At 42.1% G+C, this 21302-nt stretch overlaps 1 protein-coding gene across 4 annotated transcripts in view; it reads right to left on the reverse strand.

Moving 5' to 3' along the window:
• Positions 1–21302, reverse strand: part of edil3b (EGF-like repeats and discoidin I-like domains 3b) — a 206760-nt gene that overhangs the window by 30084 nt on the left and 155374 nt on the right. For all 4 annotated transcript variants that reach the window (XM_072582789.1, XM_072582776.1, XM_072582780.1 and 1 more), the window contains 2 exons: positions 14819–14963; positions 3956–4140 (listed from right to left, as the gene is read on the reverse strand). In XM_072582789.1, the coding sequence (XP_072438890.1) occupies positions 3956–4140; positions 14819–14963 (330 nt within the window). The remainder of the gene's footprint in view (positions 1–3955; positions 4141–14818; positions 14964–21302) is intronic.

Raw genomic sequence — 21302 nt, forward strand, 5'->3', positions numbered from 1 at the left:
CTTGATGCTATTTTAGTTGTCTCTTGAGTGAGAGGACCATCCACAGTAGTCTTAATCAGGATTTATTTTACTTTTAGTCTTTTCAGTTTGGAATCTATGTCAAGTTTTAGATGTGGCCTGAAAAACAAATACAGCGTTCTTGATAATTTGAGTCAACAATTATATTTCTCCCCATTCTTAGCCAATAAAACTACTTCCAACATTGCTCTTTATGCCCACTGAAGTCTCCCAGCTGTTTATTTCAGTAATATGTGACAAAGAATTGCCTTGGGTACTGATTAAAACAGATATTTTTAATAGGCTTTTACCCAAATATAAAATGTTCATTCTGCTGGGTCTTGCCTGTGCTATCTTACTTTTATACTTTTCTATAAAAATGTGCTTTGTGTGTGTAAGCATCATTATTAATTATTAAATTCCTGGCAATGGGATTAAAAGCATTGCAAGTTTGGGTGTCAATGCATCCAGGCATATAGAAACTGCAATCAGCAAATGATATTCTGAAGTGTACTATCAAATATTAGAACATGACTCAGACAATAATACAAGGACATTGGATCAGTAATTGGCTTGCTGAAAGAAAACAGAGGGTTGTAGTTGATGGAACATATTCATCGTGGTGTCCAGTTACTAGCAGCGTACCGCAAGGGTCGGTGTTGGGTCCACTGCTGTTCGTCATTTTTATAAATGACCTGGATGAGGGCGTGGAAGGGTGGGTCAGTAAATTTGCAGACGACACTAAGGTCGGTGGAGTTGTGAACAGTGACGAAGGTTGCAGAGAGACATAGAGATGATGCAGAGCGGGGCTGAGAGGTGGCAAATGGAGTTTAATGTGGACAAGTGTGAGGTGATACACTTTGGCCGGAGTAATCGGAATGCAAAGTACTGGGCTAATGGTAGGATTCTTGACAGTGCAGATGAGCAGAGAGATCTCGGTGTCCATGTGCACAGATCCCTGAAAGTTGCTATCTAGATTGACAGGGTTGTTAAGAAGGCATCCAGTGTTTTGGCCTTTATTAATAGAGGGATTGAGTTCTGGAACCAGGAGGTGATGCTACAGCTGTACAAAGCTCTAGTATGGCCACACTTGGAGTATTGAGTACAGTTCTGGTCACCGCATTATAAGGAGGATGTGGAAAGGGTGCAGAGGAGATTTACTAGGATGTTGCTTGGTATGGAAGGAATGTCTTATGAGGAAAGGCTGAGGGCCTTGAGGCTGTTCTCGTTAAAGAGAAGAAGGTTGAGAGGTGACTTAATAGAGACATACAAGATAATCAGAGGGTTAGATAGGGTGGACAGGGAGAGCCTTTTTCCAAGTATGGGAACGGCAAACACGAGGGGACACAACTTTAAAGTGAGGGGAGATATGTATAAGACAGATGTCAGAGGTAGTTTCTTTACTCAGAGAGTAGTAAGGTTGTGGAATGCTTTGCCTGCATCGGTAGTAGATTCGCCAAGTTTAAGTGCATTTAAGTCGTCATTGGACAGGCAAATGGACGTACATGGAATAATGTAGGTGGGATGGGCAGATTAGTTTGACAGGGCGGCGCAACATCGAGGCCTGAAGGGCCTGTACTGCGCTGTAATGTTCTATGTTCTACGTTCTATGTTGTATTGGAGAATTAAATTGTTGAGTAACCAACCCAACCTCACCAATTACCTGCCAGTTGGGAGTGCTTAAACAATAACCATTATTTCGGAGTTCTTGTCAAATCTGCTACCAGTTTTCACACAACACAATAAATACACAGCTCAGTTTGGCTATTTTGGGGGACTGAACATTTTGGAAAGACTAATTACATTCTAAAGGAAGAAATAATTAATTAGTAAACAACAACATGGATTTTAAAAAGGAAGGAATATTGTACTTCACAAACCCTGTAAATGCTTTTGAGGAAATTATAGATATGGCAGTTGGGGAATTGCCCCTAGACTATGATAAAATATCAGGCAGGGCACTATTGTTGAAGATTATGGGATATGCAATTTTAGGAAAATTAGCAAGTTGAATGAAAAACTAGTTAGAAATTTGAAACAGAGTGAGAGATGAAGGTTGAGCTGAAAATGTGTTGCTGGAAAAGCGCAGCAGGTCAGGCAGCATCCAAGGAGCAGGAGAGCAGGAATCCTGAAGAAGGGCTCATGCCCAAAACGTTGATTCTCCTGCTCCTTTGATGCTGCCTGACCTGCTGCGCTTTTCCAGCAACACATTTTCAGCTCTGATCTCCAGCATCTGCAGTCCTCACTTTCTCCTGAGAGATGAAGGTACCCATTTGCCGGAAGCAGACATTACTATATTAGACAGATTTGGTCCAGGATGCCTTCTGTTCACTGAGTTCAATGATTAAATGTGGGGTGAGAAGGAGTAGGAGCTTACCCAAAAACAAATCCAAAAAAACATATAATTAAGTCCAACAATCAAAAAATACTAGTCAGGTGGTCAACAAAAGGCAAAACAAACCTGATACATGCAATTAAGTGCAAAGAGGCAGGAGGCTGAAAGAACACAGCAAGTCAGGCAACCTAGGAGGTGGAGAAGTCAATGTTTTGGGTGTAACCCTTCTTCAGGACTGGGGGTGGGTGTGGTGGGAGCTGCAAATAAAGAGGGATGCGGGGCAGGGTGGTGAAGTGGGCATAGGAGAAGACAGGTACAGGGTACAACTTTCGTGGTCAATGGTGGGGAATGAATCTGGGTTGGGGCAGGGAACAGTGGAAGGGATGGGGAGGGGCTGGGAAGGGAGTCGGGGGATGGGGAGGGAGGGTATTTGAAACTGGAGAACTCAAATGTTGAGTCCTCTGGGCTGTAGGGTGCCCAGGCAGAAAATAAGGTGTTGTTCCTCCACTAGAAGCGTGGTTTGTTATGGTAATGGAGGAGGTCAAGGATGGTCATGTTGGAAAGGGAGTCGTTGGGGGAATTGAAGTGAGCAGTGACTGAGAGGTCCGGTCGGCCACTGCAGATCTGACTATGATGCAATGCCGGTTTGTGTGGTGTGAGGTAGTTTGGTAAATCAAAAATAATAATTACCTTTGGATGGGAGAGGTCATATTGCTGAAAATCCCAGGAACTTGTAGGTTCACAAGACATAAAAGGAAGTACCTCAGGCAGATAAGACAACAAAAAAGTCATGGAATTGCTTTTGCGGCAAAAGGTACAAATATGGAAGTTGAAATTAATGGTAAATTTGTCCTAAACCTTACTCAGAGTACAATTAGAGTACCCTTCACAGTTCTGGGCTCTGTGATGGATGAATGTTGAAGAATTAGGCAACATTAGGTGCACGTCCACTGAGGTATAGCTTGGTATGAGGATATCACATAACAAAAGGTTTGAAGATTTGGTATTGTTTTCCATAGAACAGGGAAAAGCATGATGCAATTTGATAGCAGTTTCTAAATTATGAAGGGATTTCAGGGACTGGATGGTTTTGAATGGTTGAGAAGACATGGATGTTATAAATTTAAATTTGAAAGATTCAGGGATAAAAGAGCTGCAGAATTCTGTTTTTTATACAGCAAGCCATGAACCAGATGAATGCACAATGAACTGCTTCGATCTTGTAAATTCCATGTAAAATGATAAAATGGAATGCTCACTGACTTTTGCCATCACTCCAAAAGAATAAATCAGCATTTCACCGTAGAACTGTTTTGAATTCGAAGAGCGTACATAAATAAATAAATAAATAAATAAAGGGCATTCAATTCAGTCATGGGATTACGGTTTCCACTTAAAGAATAGATAGAGTGTTACATGAGATAACAAATTGTGAACTTCAAAATCTGGCTGCAGATTTTTATTAAACTACATTTTCTAAACTCTAGGAGCAAGAAATTTATTAGCAGGTTCCAGTTGGATTTATTTTAAACTAGGGCCTCCTTTGAATATATTAACTGGCAGCAGAAACACAGCGAGTGCACACGTAATAAAAGATTCACAGTTTCAAAGTTAAATGAATACCTGTAGCCACTGTGACTGATCACTGCGGCCTGATGTCCAAGCATTAATCTTCCCTTGTTTATCCAGACGGGCTTTACTAGGTTCCCACGTAAACATATCCATGTTTAGGGTCCGAAAGATGTTGGAAGCCGTAATCTGATAATCCTGGATGTGTCCTGACTTCATCCCCAGAGGCTCTGAGCAGCCTAAAGGAATAGAACAAATTTAAAATAAAACAAATACAGCACAATATTTCAGACATTACCTTTTCATACATAGAAAAATTCAGCAATGCTAAACTTGAATTTAAGTTATCATAGTGATGTTTTCTGTTTCAAAAACATGTTAAATAATTTGGCTACTTCTTTTTGTCATTATTTTTCCAATGTTCTAACCTCCTAATGCAAAGGTACCAGCTTCTTACTGTTTTAACGATGCCATTTGTCATCCAAGAATTCATAAAACTGAATTAATATTTGGGCCTGGGTGGAGATCACAGATTATTCAGTCATTAGAGGAAGTATAACCATACCCAAGATGTCTTCATCCAGCATTCACATGAGCACACTTCCAGTCTTAATATTAACTAATGATCACAGGGGAATCCAGCTTAAATGCTGATCCCAGATTCAGGAGGCTGAAACCAATCACTGCATCACCAATGTTATCATCCCAGCTGAGGTCTTATACTTCAGTCTAAATTTGAGATTTGATCTAGCTACCTGCTACCAGTCAAGGTATTGACACTCATCACTTGACATAGATTAGTGCTCTCCTTCAGAGCAAGGGATTATCATCATCTAAAATAATCTGCACACAAATGAAACATTAGGTATAAACTGTCACACTCATGTTGGTGTACATGATTTGGAGATGCCGGTGTTGGACTGGGGTGTACAAAGTTAAAAAATCACACAACACCAGGTTATAGTCCAACAGGTTTAATTGGAAGCACACTAGCTTTCGGAGCACTGTTCCTTCATCAGGTGGTTTGAGCAGCGCTTCGAAAGTTAGTGCTTCCAATTAAACCTGTTGGATTATAATCTGGTGTTGTGTGATTTTTAACTCATGTTGGTATAGATAGTGAAATAGGAGAAGCTCTGGCCGTGACTTCAATTGCATTAAATGAGGTAACCTAATATCTGACTTATGAGTAACATTTGAATGATTTTTAAGATGGTGAGTTTATGGGATTGGATAGGTGGATGGGTGGGTGAAGCAGGGGTTTGGATGTTATAATCAGGAAAAATTGTAAAGTGCAGCAGAAAGCATCACTGCTCTGATTTTGCAAAGGTGGAACAATGGCATTTCTCTGTATACCACTGCTGGGCTCAGGATTCACTTCACTTGTCTATAATTTGACAGATTGAAACTGATAGCAGGTTAGAACGTGCATGCTTGAAGTGCATTTCTATGTAATAATAAAAGGTTGTATAAATTGGTTCCAGTACTATATCTTACTATGAGGCTTTCTAAACATGCTACTGGCATTTTAAACATGTTAATGAGACAGACAGCATCTCAGCCCTCCTGGATCAGGAAGCCTGGGTTCAAGTCCCACCCGCTCTAGAGGTGTGTAATAAAGTCTCTGAACAGGTTGATTAGAAAAATAGGCTAAAATAAACATAACATGTATGGCTTTCTGCAAGGCAAGTGCAGCTTTGGGGAAAAGATAGGTGTCTTTTACAGTGAGGAGAAGCAGAAATGTTTCTCTTCATTTCCCAAAGAATCATGAAGAGGTGATAACCTCAATGTTGTTGCTGGACTCAATCCTGTGACCATGGTAATATTCTGAGGACTTGGCTTTGAACAGTGGATTTTCAGTTTAATAAAACAATCTAGAATTAAAAGTTTAATAAAGACCATGTTGATTGAAACTGTCATCCTGACATGATCTACCCTACATACGAAATGTAATTGACACTTAATGAAATATGAAGCAAGCCACTCAATGTGTCAACTGGTAAAATGTTAAAAGAGATTAAAACTGAATGGATTGTCTGGTATTGAAGAAGGCACTGGGGTCGACAACATCAAACACAGCCCAATCGAACCTGCAAAGCCCTCTTTACCAACAACTACGGGCTAGTGTTAAAATGAGGACAGCTGTCTCACAGAATCATTGAGCAATAGTCTAACATAATATTACCTTATAGAAAATGTCTCAAATAATACCATCACCATCCAAGGGTATGACCTCAATGTCCACCAACAAGAGTGGCTGGGTAGCAGCATTACTGACTGAACTAGTCAGGTCCTGAAGGCCACTGCAGCTAGACCAGGTCCATAGCAGGTGGTGAGGGAATCACCAAGAAGTAAAAACATACTTGTCCTCATCCTCACTAATTTGCCTGTTGCAGATGCATCTGTCCATGGCAATGTTGGTCAGAGTAATCACCGTATGGTCCTTTTGGAGACAAAGTCCCATCTTCACTTTGAGAATACCTGTCATGAATTACACCTCTAATACAGTACAAAAGACAATAGACTTCAAATGGATCCTAGCAACTCAAGACCTGGCATCCATGAGGTGCTGTGGGCCATCAGCAGCAGCAGAATCATACTCCAACCTAAAGGCCGACCATATCCCAGACTCAACCATTATCATCAAGCCATGTGATAAACTCTGGTTAAATAAAGAGTGCAGGAAGAGCATACCTAAAAATGAGGTGTCAACCTGGTGAAGCTATCAAACATGGCATGGCATTGGAGGTATGGCATTGAGGGTGAGTTGGAGGTTTGGATTAAGAATTGGCTGGCTGTAAGAAGACAGAGGGTAGTAGATGATGGTAAAGGTTCATCTGGGAGTGCCGTTACTAGCGGTGTTCCGCAAGGATCTGTTTTGGGACCATTGCTGTTTGTCATTTTTATAAATGACCTGGAGGAGGGGTTAGAAGGTTGGGTGAGCAAGTTTGCGGATGATACAAAAGTCGGAGGAGTTGTTGACAGTGAGGAAGGATGTGGCAGGTTACAGCGGGATATAGATAAGCTGCAGAGCTGGGCAGAAAGGTGGCAAATGGAGTTCAATGTAGCTAAGTGTGAGGTGATTCACTTTGGTAAGAGTAACAAAAAGATGGGGTACTGGGCTAATGGTCGGATACTTGGTAGTGTGGATGAGCAGAGGGATCTTGGTGTCCATGTACACAGATCTTTGAAAGTTGCCACCCAGGTAAATAGTGCGGTGAAGGAGGCATATGGCGTACTGGCTTTTATTGGTAGAGGAATTGAGTTCCGGAGTCCTGAGTTCATGTTGCAGTTGTATAAGACACTGGTGCGGCCGCATCTGGAGTATTGTGTGCAGTTTTGGTCGCCATACTATAGGAAGGATGTGGAGGCACTGGAACGGGTGCAGAGGAGGTTTACCAGGATGTTGCCTGGTATGGTAGGAAGATCGTATGAGGAAAAGCTGAGGCACTTGGGGTTGTTTTCATTGGAGAAAAGAAGGTTTAGGGGTGACTTGATAGAGGTGTACAAGATGATTAGGGGTTTAGATAGGGTTGACCGTGAGAACCTTTTTCCACGTATGGAGTCAGCTATTACGAGGGGGCATAGCTTTAAATTAAGGGGTGGTAGGTATAGGACAGATGTTAGGGGTAGGTTCTTTACTCAGCGAGTTGAGAGTTCATGGAATGCCCTGTCAGTAGCAGTGGTGGACTCTCCCTCTTTATGGGCATTTAAGCGGGCATTGGATAGGCATATGGAGGACAGTGGGCTAGTGTAGGTTAGGTGGACTTGGATCGGCGCAACATCGAGGGCCAAAGGGCCTGTATTGCGCTGTATTCTTCTATGTTCTATGTTCTAAACAGAATAAGGAGTAAGTGATAGACAGAGCTAAGTGATCCCATGACCAAAGGATCAGATCTAAGCCTGCAGTCCTGCCACATCCAGTCTTGAATGATGGTGGACCTTTAAACAACTCATTGGAACATTGTAGAACGAGAGTCTACAAACATTCCCATCCTCAACGATAGGGGACACAAGCACATGCAAAAGATAAGACTGAAGCATGCACAACAACATCCAGCTAGCATTGCTATGTGGATGATTCAAGGTGGCCTCCATCAGAGGTCTCCAGTATCACAGATTATAGTCTTCAGCCAATTCAGTTCACTCCATCTGATATTAAGAAACTGTTGGAAGCATTGGATACTGGAAAGGATATGGGTCCTGACAACATTCCAGCAATAAACTTGTACTCCAGAGGTTACCGTGCTCCTGGCCAAGCAGGACAGCCAAAATAGAAGCAAAATACTGGAAATATTAAAGGAAGATTCAAAATGCTGAAGAAACTCAGCAGGTCTGGCAGCACTTGGGAGAAAGAGAAACAGATGGTTCAACTCCAGTATGGCTCTTTAGTTTCTCTAGTATATTTTGGTGTTTGCTTGGTTCAGCAGTTTGGCTGGAGTGATTGTGGGTGGGCCTAACATAGCCTCGAGTGAACCCCTGCATTAGAGAAGAGTTTGGGTTCCCAGCAGCATCCATGTCCAGCGCAGATGAGGGAGGTGGTGCTGGAGGTGAGTTTAGGTCTGGGTTGGGATCCAGTGGCACCAGCTGTAGCTGCACTGGTGAGATGGGCCCAAAGTGGAGTCATGGCGGCGGCAGGGTCAGGTTTCGGCCGCCAGTGCAATTGGTGTCGCCTGCGGTGACGAGGTCAACTGAGGACTCACAGTAACAAAGGGTATCATGGAGGCAAGATGGTGCTGAAGAGTGGGCAACATTTATTCCAGTGGCGGCCAGTGAAGGGGGCTAGTGTCTGGCCAGCAGGCCCATGGCAGAGCACTTAACAAGAAGAATTGTAAAGTTGGACACCTATTCTTTATTTCTTCCTCTTTCTGCTTTTATATTCCATGCTTTGGTTTATTTTTTCGTGTTTTAAAATGGTGCCAGAGAATGGCAACACCATACAACACTTTTCACTCTATTTTGTAACAAAATACTCATGACAAAACAATTAAAATCAAAAGCCACAACACTGACATTTACCTGACAATGTAGAAAATTGCTCTGTATGTCCTACGCAAGTTCACAAAAAGCAGGTGAAATTCAATGTAGCTAAGTACCATCCCATCTGTCTTCTCATGATCCTCAATAAGCTTGCATAAAGTACCATCAACAGTGCTATCAAACAGCATTTTGTTAGGTACTGCCTGCTCACTGATACCCACTTTGGTTTCAGCAAGAATCATTTTCCTCCTGACTTTATTACAGTTTCGGTTCGAACACGGATAAAATTACTAAATTCCACAGATGAGGTGAGAGTGACAGCCCTTGACATCAAGGTTGTATTTGACAGAGTGCGGCATCAAGGACCCCTGGCAAAATTAGAATCAATGGGAACTGGGGGCAAAACATCCACTAATTGGAGTCATACCTGGCACATAGGGAGATGGTTGTGGATGTTGGAGGTCAGTCATCTCAGCAGGAGTTCCTCAGAGTAGTGTCCTCAGCCAACCATCTTCAGCTGCTTCATCAATGATCTTCCCTCCATCATAAGATCAGAATCGGAGATGCTCGCCAATACTTACACAATGTTCAGCACCATTCACAACCCCTCAGATCCTGAAGCATTCTATATCCAAATGCAACATTACTGGAATAACATCCAGGTTTGGGCTGACAAGTGGTAAGAATTTTTTTTCTCTATTAGTTCACTGAATGTAGGAATGAATGCTGATGTGGGATTTAAGAGTTTAATGATTACTGTGAAACTACTGTTGATTGGTGGAAAAATCTATCTGGTCCACTAATGTTCTTTAGAGAAGGAAACTGCCATCTTTGCCCAGTCTAGCCTCTATGTGACTCCAGATCCAAAATATGGGCAGTAGTACTAACTGAGTACCTCTTATAGAGAGCTGACACAGAGATGATTAGCTGAAAGGTCTCTTGCAGTGATTTGATTATGGGATGAGATATTGCCATTGAGTTCAGGCTGCATAGTTAGGTCAGGATGAGCAGTCATCCCATCAGGCTAAGGTGGATCTGAAGAGAACATCTTCAGGACAAGAAAGGCTACTTGTAGCGTGTGATCTCACAAAGAAAATTTACTGCTTCCTTGTCTCAGAGTTTTCCTATTCTGGAAGGCATGGCTCATGTGGGAAGTCCTTGAACCCAATCCCATTGACGACTTTGTATTTTGACAACACACAATTTTCTGTGTCTTCCTCCGTAATTTACACCTCACTAAAGTTTCTTTGTAACTCCTGGCAGTTTGGGATATACCCATACATCAAGTTATTAAACCATTACATTTTTATTATTATTTTCAATTATATTCAAATTCAGCAAACAAAACTTCTCTGAAAGTCCTCAGAAAAGTAGGTTTTATTCAAGAAATGTTCAGTCAAGTTCAGAAACTCATGTGGCAATCCAATTAATTGCTCTCTGCAATTACCCAAAAATGTGAAAGAGATTTCCATTGGGAATACCAATTATGTGGCAATTTTAACATTGCAAAGTGCTGTTAACTATGCATATATCATATTTTATTGCAATGATTTTGCAGAAATCTTACTCTATATATGTCTATTTAGAACAGCATAGCTTGACCTTGATTCACACTGACTTTGGTTCTAAATTCCCCTTTGATGCAAGAGTGCAAATGCACATGCAACTAGAGATTTCACCTGCAGAAGCAATATTATAAATATGGGGCTGCTATAGATAGTTTGTTAGATTCAGTGATGTTAATTATTCCATGGTGCTCATAATCCTGTTGGTGCCTTGTATCTGGTCATGCAAAGTAATATTAGAAGCTTGGAAATGCTGAGTTCAAATCCATCAGTAAGCAGTTGCAGACTACGGTAGACTGCCCCCGTGACTGGAGATCATAAGTTAATCTAGGGAGGCTTAGAGAACAGCAACCAGGAGGGACATAAAGATTGAGGTGGGGGAATGGGATCTGAAAATGACAGGATGATTAAGAAATTGCAGAGACAAAGAGAAAATTCCTTGAGTCAGGGACAAGTCTAGGTTAACTAGCAGGGATTTTGGGGATGAGATTTCATGACTGATGGACATTATGGCAGGAGAGATCATGAGAAGGAGAGATTGCAAGGTGATAGAATAAATGGATAAAAAAGATGGTTGCTTAAATCATAGTAACCGACTTGTGTTTAAATTTTCTAACAATAACTCTATCTATTCAGGGAGGGTACCGAGCCAACCTCAAAGCTGCCATGGTGAAACCAAAGGTAAGCATGCTCAAGGGGTGCTGTCATAGGTTTTTCACATTGTTACTCACTTAATAGCAGCTTGCCCCACCACACCCTGATCATAGCCTGTCTGTTTTGTGGGATGTTAAATTTATCCCCATCTTGATTTTGTGCGCTTCTCTGACCATTCAGAAAGAAGACTAGTTTACATTTCATGGAAACATAGCAAAATATTACAGACCAAGAGTCATTAACTTCAATTCTTACTTGTATTTACATAATATCACAAATTAATGAAGGAACTAAGATTGTAGTTTCTTTTTCTAATCTCAGAGACTGGCAAAAATTTGCCAGCGTAGCTTTCAGAGTCTGTAACCTGTGTTGAACTTTTTGCCATCTGTGTTCATAATCAGAAGAGCAAGCCAGTGGCCAATAATCCCTACTGTACAATTAAGATCAATGACATCTAAACAGAATTGGTGAAGTCCTTGCTAATTACTGAGAGCAGAGAACAAATTGCTTCTCATAAATCTATAGGGAAATAGCTTCAGTGCTTAGTTCATTAGCATTTTCATCACTTTTCATCTCAATACTTTAAAATTGTATTCATATGCCTAATTTTACAAGTCTTAAGTGCAATTCTTTTCCAAATACCTTTTTTTATTTCAAAATTGGTCCAAACAAGCTAATACCATATCAAAATACTTCTGCAGTAGTCTCACACTGAAGTACAGGGCAGTGTATACTGTAATTCTAAAACCAAAGTAACACTTCAAGGGATATAACTTAATTCTACTTTCAGCTATGCTTAAAGAACCAAGGAAATAACCAAAACATTGACATTGAAAAACCATTACAAGTTACGTGACTACCTGTCTGGTTTGCTGGATGGCAGAATATTATACTTCCACAGGCAACAGGCCAAAGTTCAACTTGTCCTAAAACAGTGAAACAGTGGATAAGATTGAAAACTTGAGGCAGAATATAATTCTGTCCATAGTAATGAGAGTTGAGGCAGATATAGCAGTCCATTAGGTATGGTATCTAAATGCCACCAAATTCCAGCTATGGCAGAACTATGGCATGGGCAGTCAGACATGTCCTTCATGCCACACTATGAATAAAGGCTCCAAAATGACCAATTAATGACTGCTTGAGGCTCTCAGCCTGCCTCTGCTAGGGTTAACCTAGCTCAGACATTCCTAATTGCTACTATCTGAGACGGGTCCCTTGATAAACACAGTGTTGGAGCAACTGGCCATTGAGCAATAGGCAGACCCTTGCTCCTGCACCTAACCTCCCTGACTCCCCTCACCTGAAGCACCTTATCCTACGAGAACACCTCCTCCCTACCAAACTACTGCACTTAGCTTAGTACTGGATTGTCTGTGATATAGGAGTGCTCTTCCAGCAGCAGTCTCCTTCATGTATTGCTGTGTACAGGAGCTGTCAGTCTCTGAACAGCTCTCACTTGGCAGGAAACTCTGTGCCTGGGGCGCTGGTCCATGCCCTTGCCACTGCTTGAATGGCTTATGGTTCAGCAGGCCTTCCGTAAAGGATGGAGTGCCAGTATCTTGCTGGTTCACTAGATAGTTGAATCGACCCCTGATGCTTGAAGAAGAATCCACCCTTTATTTCAGCATCTCCGGAAGGTACAAAGAGAACACACTAGTTAGAGTCTCCACCTTTGCATGCTGTAATGGCTTATACAAAATAACTACATTATTACAATCTGAGATGTTGATTATCTCAGATTAACTTCTGAACATCTTTTAAGTACTGAACATCTTTTAGAGCTTGCATGTTTAGTCAACAGCTGAAAGAAGATGAAAAATAAGATGCTGGCAAGACACCAGATGCTGTTGGCCTCTACGGATTGTATTATAGCAGGAAGCAAAATAGAGTGTTTGGCAGAATAGGGAATTGGTGGGAGGTGGTGGTGGGGGAGATAATAGTCATTACATCTCCCTGTGCGCCAACCAAATTTTGCAGGAAATTGTAATTTTGCTCTGCGGTGGTCAATTTATGCAATTAGTTGAAGCAGAGATGTGAGGTTTGCCATTACAGTGATGCTGCAGCTTACCATGTTCATTTGTGTGCATGTAGTAATTTATCATCTGGAAAATTCAGCATGCAGAGAAGGTCAGTCAGTGGCAAGGAATTCATTAGGGACGGGACAATGGGTCCACCTGCAGAACAATAGGACACTAAGGGAATAATATGTCAATGAGGTAGAACATGTCAGATGGGCACAGTCGGTGAGTATGGGAGACGGCAAGATAAAGGGAATATTTAGTCAGCTTGTGAGAAAGGATGAGTCAGAGAAAGACAATCAAGTCAATGAGAAAGGACTGGTCAGTAGGAAGGGCATTCAGTCAGTTAGTGAGAGAGCACTAGATAGAATAAGACACAATAAGTCAGTCAGTATGAGAGCTGGATAGAGCCGGAGCAATTGGTCAGTTAGTGTTGGAGAATGGGCCGGGTTTGGAGGGGGCAGACAGTAGACTAGTCATCGATCAGGAACAGATCAGAAGGGAATAATCATTCAAGCGGGAAGGGAGAGCAGGCTGGAGAGGAGACAATTGGTTAGTCAATGCAGGATTGCAGGTCAGAAGCGAAGATAAAGATCGAAGTTACAGCACACTTAGAGTCATAGAGTTATACAGCACGGAAACAGACCATTCAGTCAACTCATCCACGCCAAGCCTAATATCCTAAATTGATTTAGTGCAGTTATATCAACTTTCAGAAGTAAATCAGCTTTATACACAAAGAAGAAAAGTACTGTAGGGAAATGGTGAAATGATGAAAATGTGATTGGTTGATGTTAATTGGATAGACCTTTCGCAGAGTGAGCAATGGCATAGTTGGCCAAAGGAATTTCTGTGATATAAGTTTGAAGAAAATTGGAGCAATCTGTAAATTAGTATTCAGTGCTGTGGTTTACACTGCATTTACACCACTGCATGAGGATAGGAATAACATTTAATTTTCTTCATTGAATGTTCAATCGAACAACAGTAAAGAGAAACAGATATTGAAAGTCAATCAATACAATCAGGCAATGGATATAATAAGAAGATATTTAATGACAGCTAGACTGTTATCTAGTCATTGAAATCCTTCTTTGCAGAATTGGTGGAAGGGAAGGGGTACAGCATATCGAGTATAAAAGCTGCCCAATTCCCCAAGATAGGTGGAAAGTGAAACAAAACTGGAAAATAAATCAACCAAGATAGCAACAATATTGAAAGAACAAGAGAGACTTGCATTCATATTGCACCTTCTCACGCTATTGAGAAATGTGTCTGATTTGAAATGAAGAAATAACAACCTTGTTTCCATAATGATTGGTTTCTGAAAGCACATTTGAGTCTGCAAGGCTCCTCAAACTTGTTTAATAGTGAGCCAACTTCTGCCCTGTAATAATAATGCAAACTTTTCATCTGTGTGGTCCCTTGCCAGTCGACCAACAAATTTCAGTCTTGATTCCGTAAACCTTCGCTTGAACCTGTGAATGACTGCCTGTGTGATTAGGATTCATAACCAGTGACTAATCACAGTTGCAAATCCTAGAATTTTGATCGGAATTACATGAAGTGGAACAAATTCATTCCTGGAAAGCTAATATATAATTCATAGTTTAATCAAAAAAATTAATCATTTTCATAGCAAATCTTTTAAAGTAGGTATTTCCAACAGTTCACATCACAGAGTGTTAATTTACGATTACCTGACATTTCACAGCCAAGCAACTCCATCCTCAATGTACAGTGTCTCCTGCAGACTTGAGGATACAGTCTTATGTACTGGGCCTCTATAGGTGGATTAAAAGAATTTGCATGTGGAGTGTTGTTGTCGACATTTCCACGGAAGACCTGCAAATTTTGAACAGAGTATATTTAGTGGGGCAGTGCAATGTGTCTGAGTTATGAGGTTGATTTATTGATGCAACAGATCTTTTGCCCACTTAAAATGACCAGATTATTCTCACAAAGTATTACATTCAAACAGATTAACCTATACAATAACGAAACACATCAATGAAACAGTTTCTGCCATTATAAATTCCTAAGCATAATGGGACAAGGCAGCATCACAATAAAATGACCAGCTCCCAAGCTAGCTTTGAAGGAGAATTTATCACATGCCTGGCCATATCTGTAAGGGTACTGGAAGATACATTACAAAATCAAAGTGGAGCAGCATAATGAAATGCAGGGAACATTCACTGCTTAAATCAATAGCTAGAAACAAACGTCAGAGTGTAATCACTTTTCTCATATACTTCTTAGACATATGTCTGCTTTGATCTATATAATGTGAGAAAACCAATGAATGAGTTATTGCCAGTATTAATGTGAAAATGCAGAATTACTTGTAAAGTGGATCACGTTCATTCCACCATAATGAAAGGGACCCTATGGTTAATAATGGAAATTGGAAGACAGAAAACCAATTTTGTTTTTATGTGCAGGGTGCAGCAGAAACTACCCAACCACAGACAAGCAAGTGTGAAGAGAGAAATAAAGACATGCATTTATATAGCACCTTATATAACCTCAGGATGATCTAAGTCACTTTATAATAATGAAGCACCTTTGAAGTGTAGTCTTTTGTTGTAACATAGGAGTTCTTTTTTCTTTTGTTATATTATCCCCACACTACCGCCTAACTACGGTAGTGCTTATTTTTCCACCGCACCCATGTTGTGTGTGCAGGTGTGAAAGACAGTGAAAGATGCAAGGTGCATGAATCTTTATTCAATTTTCACCACCAGGAAGAAAAGAAACACCCAAGTGACCAGTGACAAGCAGTGCCCTTCACATCAAAGGTCAATGCTGTGTGATCAAAGCAGTGAAGGGGAGGGAAAGGATTAGATCAAAATAGAATTGGACGCGGAAATAATGCACTCCACTCCCTGCGGCGCCCACCTCTCCTTGAGCAGCTCAAGAGTATTGGTGGACACCGCGTGCTCCCTCTCCAGAGGCATCGGTGCTCTAATATAACCGCGGAAGTGGGGTAGGCAATCGGCCCCAACAACCCCCTCCCCGGCCCACAGCCTGGACCTGTTTATGGCCAGTTTGGCCAGGCCCAGGAGCAGAGCCATGAGGAGGTCCTCAGACTTGCCCTCCCCCGCCTCCATACTGGGTGCCTGAAGATCAGGAGCATGGGGCTGAAGTGCAACCAAAAACAGAGAAGAAGGTTCTTTAGAAAATCAAAAAGGGAGTGCAAACGCCCACACCCAATATACACATGGTCCACGGACTCCACAGCGCCACAGAACAAGCAGTTGGGCTGAGAGTCCGTGAACCACTGCAATCTGCGGTTGCAGGGGACCGCTGCGTGCAGCGCCCTCCACCCCAGATCCCCGAGAGAAAGAGGGAGGACTCCCGCGTAGAGAGCCCTCCACTGGGGATCCCCACCGCCCGGTGGCAAATGGGCACGCCAAGGCGTGTCCGGACGGTGGATGAGGGAGAAGAGGTGTGCAGCAGCAGTCAACACAGGGCCTGCCATTTTATGTCCTTAAAAGGTACAAAACTAAAATTCCGGAGGTGGCTCAGGTTGTGGAACACAGGTTCCTGGGGGAAGTATGGGACCATGGGGCCAATGTGAAATTCCGTAAGGGCAGACGGGATTCCCCCGTATACCTGAGCGTCCTCCAACTGGTGCACTATGTTGGGTCTGAGCACTGCTGTTTTAAGGCATCAAATGGCAGTGGTCACGAACTGGACGTCTACCGCTGCCCTGCTCGCTATATCCTGCGGCAGCGTCCAGCCCAGGCCCCCACCACCCAGCACGTCCCCAACCCTGGTCACTCTTGCCGCCACGGCCCTCCCCTCCGACAGCCACTCGAACCCATGAGTAGGAGGTGCAGATTCCTGAGCAACGGCTCCCTGAAGACAGCCTCTACTCCGGCCGGAGAGTAGGCGCAACGTGTTGCGACCATGTTCCAGACAGTGATCAGGTCCTGGTAAAAGACAGGCAGCGTCCTGAGGGCGACCTCCGAACTGTCATGGTCGATGAACAGGAGCTGCATGTCGTAGTTGAGGTTACGCACCTGGCGGAAAATATATGTCGCCAGGGTGCACCACCTAGGAGGAGGCTCAACGTAAAGGTATCGCTGCAAGGCCTAAAGATGGAAAGTCACCACCTGGGTGCGAACGCACACCAGCGACTGACCCCCCACCCCCTCCTCAATAGGGAGACGCAGAACCTTCACAGTGACCCAGTGCATCTTTTTGTCCCAGAAGGAGTTGACCAACATTCTCTGGATATCAGTGACAAAACCAGGAGGAGGGGCCAAAGGGACCAGCTGGTACCACAGCATGGTAACCACCGACTGGTTAACATAGGAGTTTGTGCACAGTATCCAATCTGTGCATAGCCAATTCCCAAAAACAATGTGATGCTAGCCAATACTTGATGTCAAAATATTGAGTTTAATGTGTGCGTTATTACTAATGCATAAATCAGCTGAAACTAGTGGCAAGGAAGTGAGTTGCCATGAATTATGAATCATCTTAAGCTGCTGGCCAATGGTTTGGCTGTTAGGTTTGCAAAATCAGGAACTTGCTAACAATCTAGTTTGAATTTAGGAAATTGCTATACATACATGTTAATTGCCAATTAAACTCCCCACAGCAACTTTGGGATCTTGTACTGAACAGCATTTTAAAAAAAAGAAAATCTGTTCCTGCAATCAACCTCATCAGTTCAAAAATGGAACAACTGAAATTATAAAACCTCAGAAAAAGAGCATTAGCTTTTGGAGACTTTGATCAATTTCAGTTTATAAATCTTATTTTTCCTTTTCCTTATGTTCGCTGTCTTAATTCAAACCCAATCTTTCTTTATCTGTCTTTATTACTCTTTACTTGATTTAACTCCCGTCCATCCCGTTTCCTGCTCAGCACTTTTCTTTTTCTTTCTCAATCCATAAATGTCAATTTTAAGAGAGAGAGAGTGGTGGCACCATCATTCAATGAAATCCCAGATGCCCTGTTGCTTTCAGCACACCATTCTCAGCTCAAACTACTGACAAGCTATGCACATAAACTGAAAGATATGGGGAAATATCTAACAAATGGGATATTCCATGAGATGCACTGCTGCAGCAAAGTTGCCATCATTTTAATTCAGCTTCCTCACACTGTCAGTATCAATGAGTCAACTGGCTAGTTGTCCCAGTCAGTCCTTATTCAAATGTTTCTAAACTCAACAAAACCAAAGGTGAGCTAATCTCTGTAATGTTTATATTTAGAAGAGCATTGATGGTAGCTGCTCTTTAAAAGACAAATTGTATCATTTGATACAAAAGTCACCATAGTCTTGCCAGATCATGGTTGGTGTTGTGTCGCCATAGTCTTCCCAGACCATACAGCTGCTCTCTCATTAGAAAAAGATGACTGACTGATGGTGCTTTAAACGGAGGGTCATCACACCTCAGGCAAGGGATAGGTAGAGAAAGAGAGTCCTTCATGGTAACCTCAGCTCACACAAGAATTGAACCTATGTTGTTGGCATCACTCTGCATCACAAACCAACCATCCAGCCAACTGAGATTGTTCACCACTGTCACTTAACAGAATCAAAGGGCTGAATCTCCTGTTCTGTCTGGTGGCAAGCTTGGAGGCAGGACTTGCATTTTCATTAGGGAAGGTGGAAGCATTCCTGAAGTTCCCCGCACATTCCTGCCTGAATCTGAGATTCTGTCAGAAAGGCCCACATTGATGTACCTATCCCACCACTGTCTGTGGCCCTAAACTATGTACTTACGGTTCTCATCCAACCTCAATTGGTATTAGCTCAGTTATGGACAGAGATGTCCTTGTAGCCATTTGGCATGCACAGTAGCTGAAATTGAGCAGCAGATTGTCACCTTCTGTTGTTGGGGGAAGGATCTCTTAGTCAAAGATACTTAAAGCTTGATCAAGAGACTGGACACTGGGAATGCAAGGTGGGCCAGTAAGAGTCTGTCCTTGCTCTTAAACTTTCTGCTCCCTTCTCCCCCAGCATTTCATAACTGTGGCCTAGCTGCTCTGGGACACAGGTGGTGGTTCTTCCTGCAGCAACCATGGTACTATCGCATTGCTGAGCACAACAGTTGCCAGCTTCTGATTGGTTGGGAGCTTGGAGTAGGCAAGACGATGAATTCTGGGGCCTTTAATCTACAGAAAGGCCCACTGGTGACCTCATCACTGCCTTTTCAGTCTTCAGAACCTTCCTTAAAGAGGCAGCCAATGTCTCTCACCAGATCTGCAGCAGCAAGTGAGGTCTCTGATGCCTTAACACCATTCCACCCATAGAATTATTCCAACATTGAGGGAGGCCATTCAGTTTCCTGTCTACGTGAGCTCCAACAACAACTTTGCTCAGCCCATTCCCTGACCTTTTTCCTTTAGCTCAGCAAATCACCTCTTTTCAGGAGCCTACCCTAACTGATTCTGTTCCCACCAGTTTTTCATTGTTCTCTGTCAAGGAAAACACTTTTCCGAGTGTTGCAGTGGCTTAATTTGTTTATTCATCTTAAAACAATGGTCTCTGCTGTTTGATCCGTCTGCCAATGGGGAAAAAATTCTCTCTCTGTAATTATCTCATGATTTTGAGAATCCCTATTCAATTTCCTACAAATCTTTTCTTCTTGAAGGTGAAGCACCTTGACTTCTCTAATGTATAACTGTAATTGTGACTTGAGTCTCTCAATCCCTGAAAACACTCCCTGTAAACCTTTTTCTGTAGCCTCTCTTAGGGCTTTGTTGTGTATTTCACGAAGAAAGATTAACATGTGGACTCACAGCAGGCACCCATAATTGATCTAAATTTATTTGCCGAAGAGAGGATAGAATAACAGAACATTTGACTGTTAAAATATGCCTGTAAGTACACACCCTCCCTACTTAAAAACATGCATATTAATATGTAAAATGGTGCTTATAGATAATTTCTCAGAATATACAACACTAAACCTACAGCAACGTTCCCGAAAATTTAACAATTTGGATTGCTTATTTGTTTGCGCAATCATTAAAACATTTCTCACTCCCGTAGTAAACAAAAATGTTTTTACTTAACATCAGAAATGTGCTTATCAAAATAAAATTGATAAGTAGTAATTAAGTAAAAACACCATTTCTTCGTGAAATAAAAATGCTGGAGAAACTCAGCAGGTTTGCCAGCATCTGCAGGAGAAACTGTGGGAGACTACAAACTCCACTTAATGGTTGGAACTTGCACCATGATGTATCTTAACCTAAAACATGACTCACTTAACTGGTGAATTTTATGGTAATGTTTTAGCTTCATTTCGAACTTTGTGAGGCATGGGTCATCTCCAATGAGAGAATGTAACCATCACCATTTGTCAGTCAATTGCATTACTATTACTATAAATATCCTGGGGGTTATTATTGAGCAGAAACTGGGTTGGTCCAGTCATTTAAATTCCGTGGCTACAATAGCAGGTCAGAGATGAAGAATTCTTCAGTGAGTAACTCACGTCCTGTCTCCCAAATATCTTTCTACAATCTACCTAAGCACAAATCAAGAGTGTGATGCAAAACTATCTATTTGCCTGGATGAATGTAGCTTCAACATTACTCAAGAAATTTTAAACTATCCAATACAATGCAGCTCACTTGATTAGCACCTCATTCATCACCTTCAGCATTCACTCACTTCACCACTGAGGCATAGTGGCAGCAGTGTGTGTATCATCTAATAAATGTCCTGCTGAATTTCACAGGCTCCTTAGACAGCTCCTTCCAAATGCATAGCCAGTAGCATCTAACAGGACAAGGGCAGTAGACAAATGGGAACGCTGGCCAAGACCTGCATGTTCCCCTCCAAGCCACATATTATCCCAATTTAGAAGTATTCCATTAACTAATTCCATAACTATTGCTTGAACAAGTACTGGAAATTCCCTCTTCGCAGCATTATGGGTGGCCCAGTGCAGTGGTTCAAGATGGCAGCCTGCCTCCACCTTCTTGAGGGTACTCAGGGATGGGCAATAAATGCTGTCTTACCCAGAGACAGCCAGATCTCATGAACATATTTCTTAAAAAATCCTCTTTTTAACTCCAGTGATTTTTTTGTTTTAACCATGACCTCTGGTCAGCACTGAGCTCTACAAATCACATGACCAGTGTATCATGATTCATTTTCACTTTTCTCTTACTTCGTTATTCACCTCAGGCTCAAGCTGTGTCTCAGGA

This window comes from Chiloscyllium punctatum, chromosome 2 (assembly GCF_047496795.1).
Source record: "Chiloscyllium punctatum isolate Juve2018m chromosome 2, sChiPun1.3, whole genome shotgun sequence".
Classification (NCBI taxonomy): Eukaryota; Metazoa; Chordata; class Chondrichthyes; order Orectolobiformes; family Hemiscylliidae; genus Chiloscyllium; species Chiloscyllium punctatum.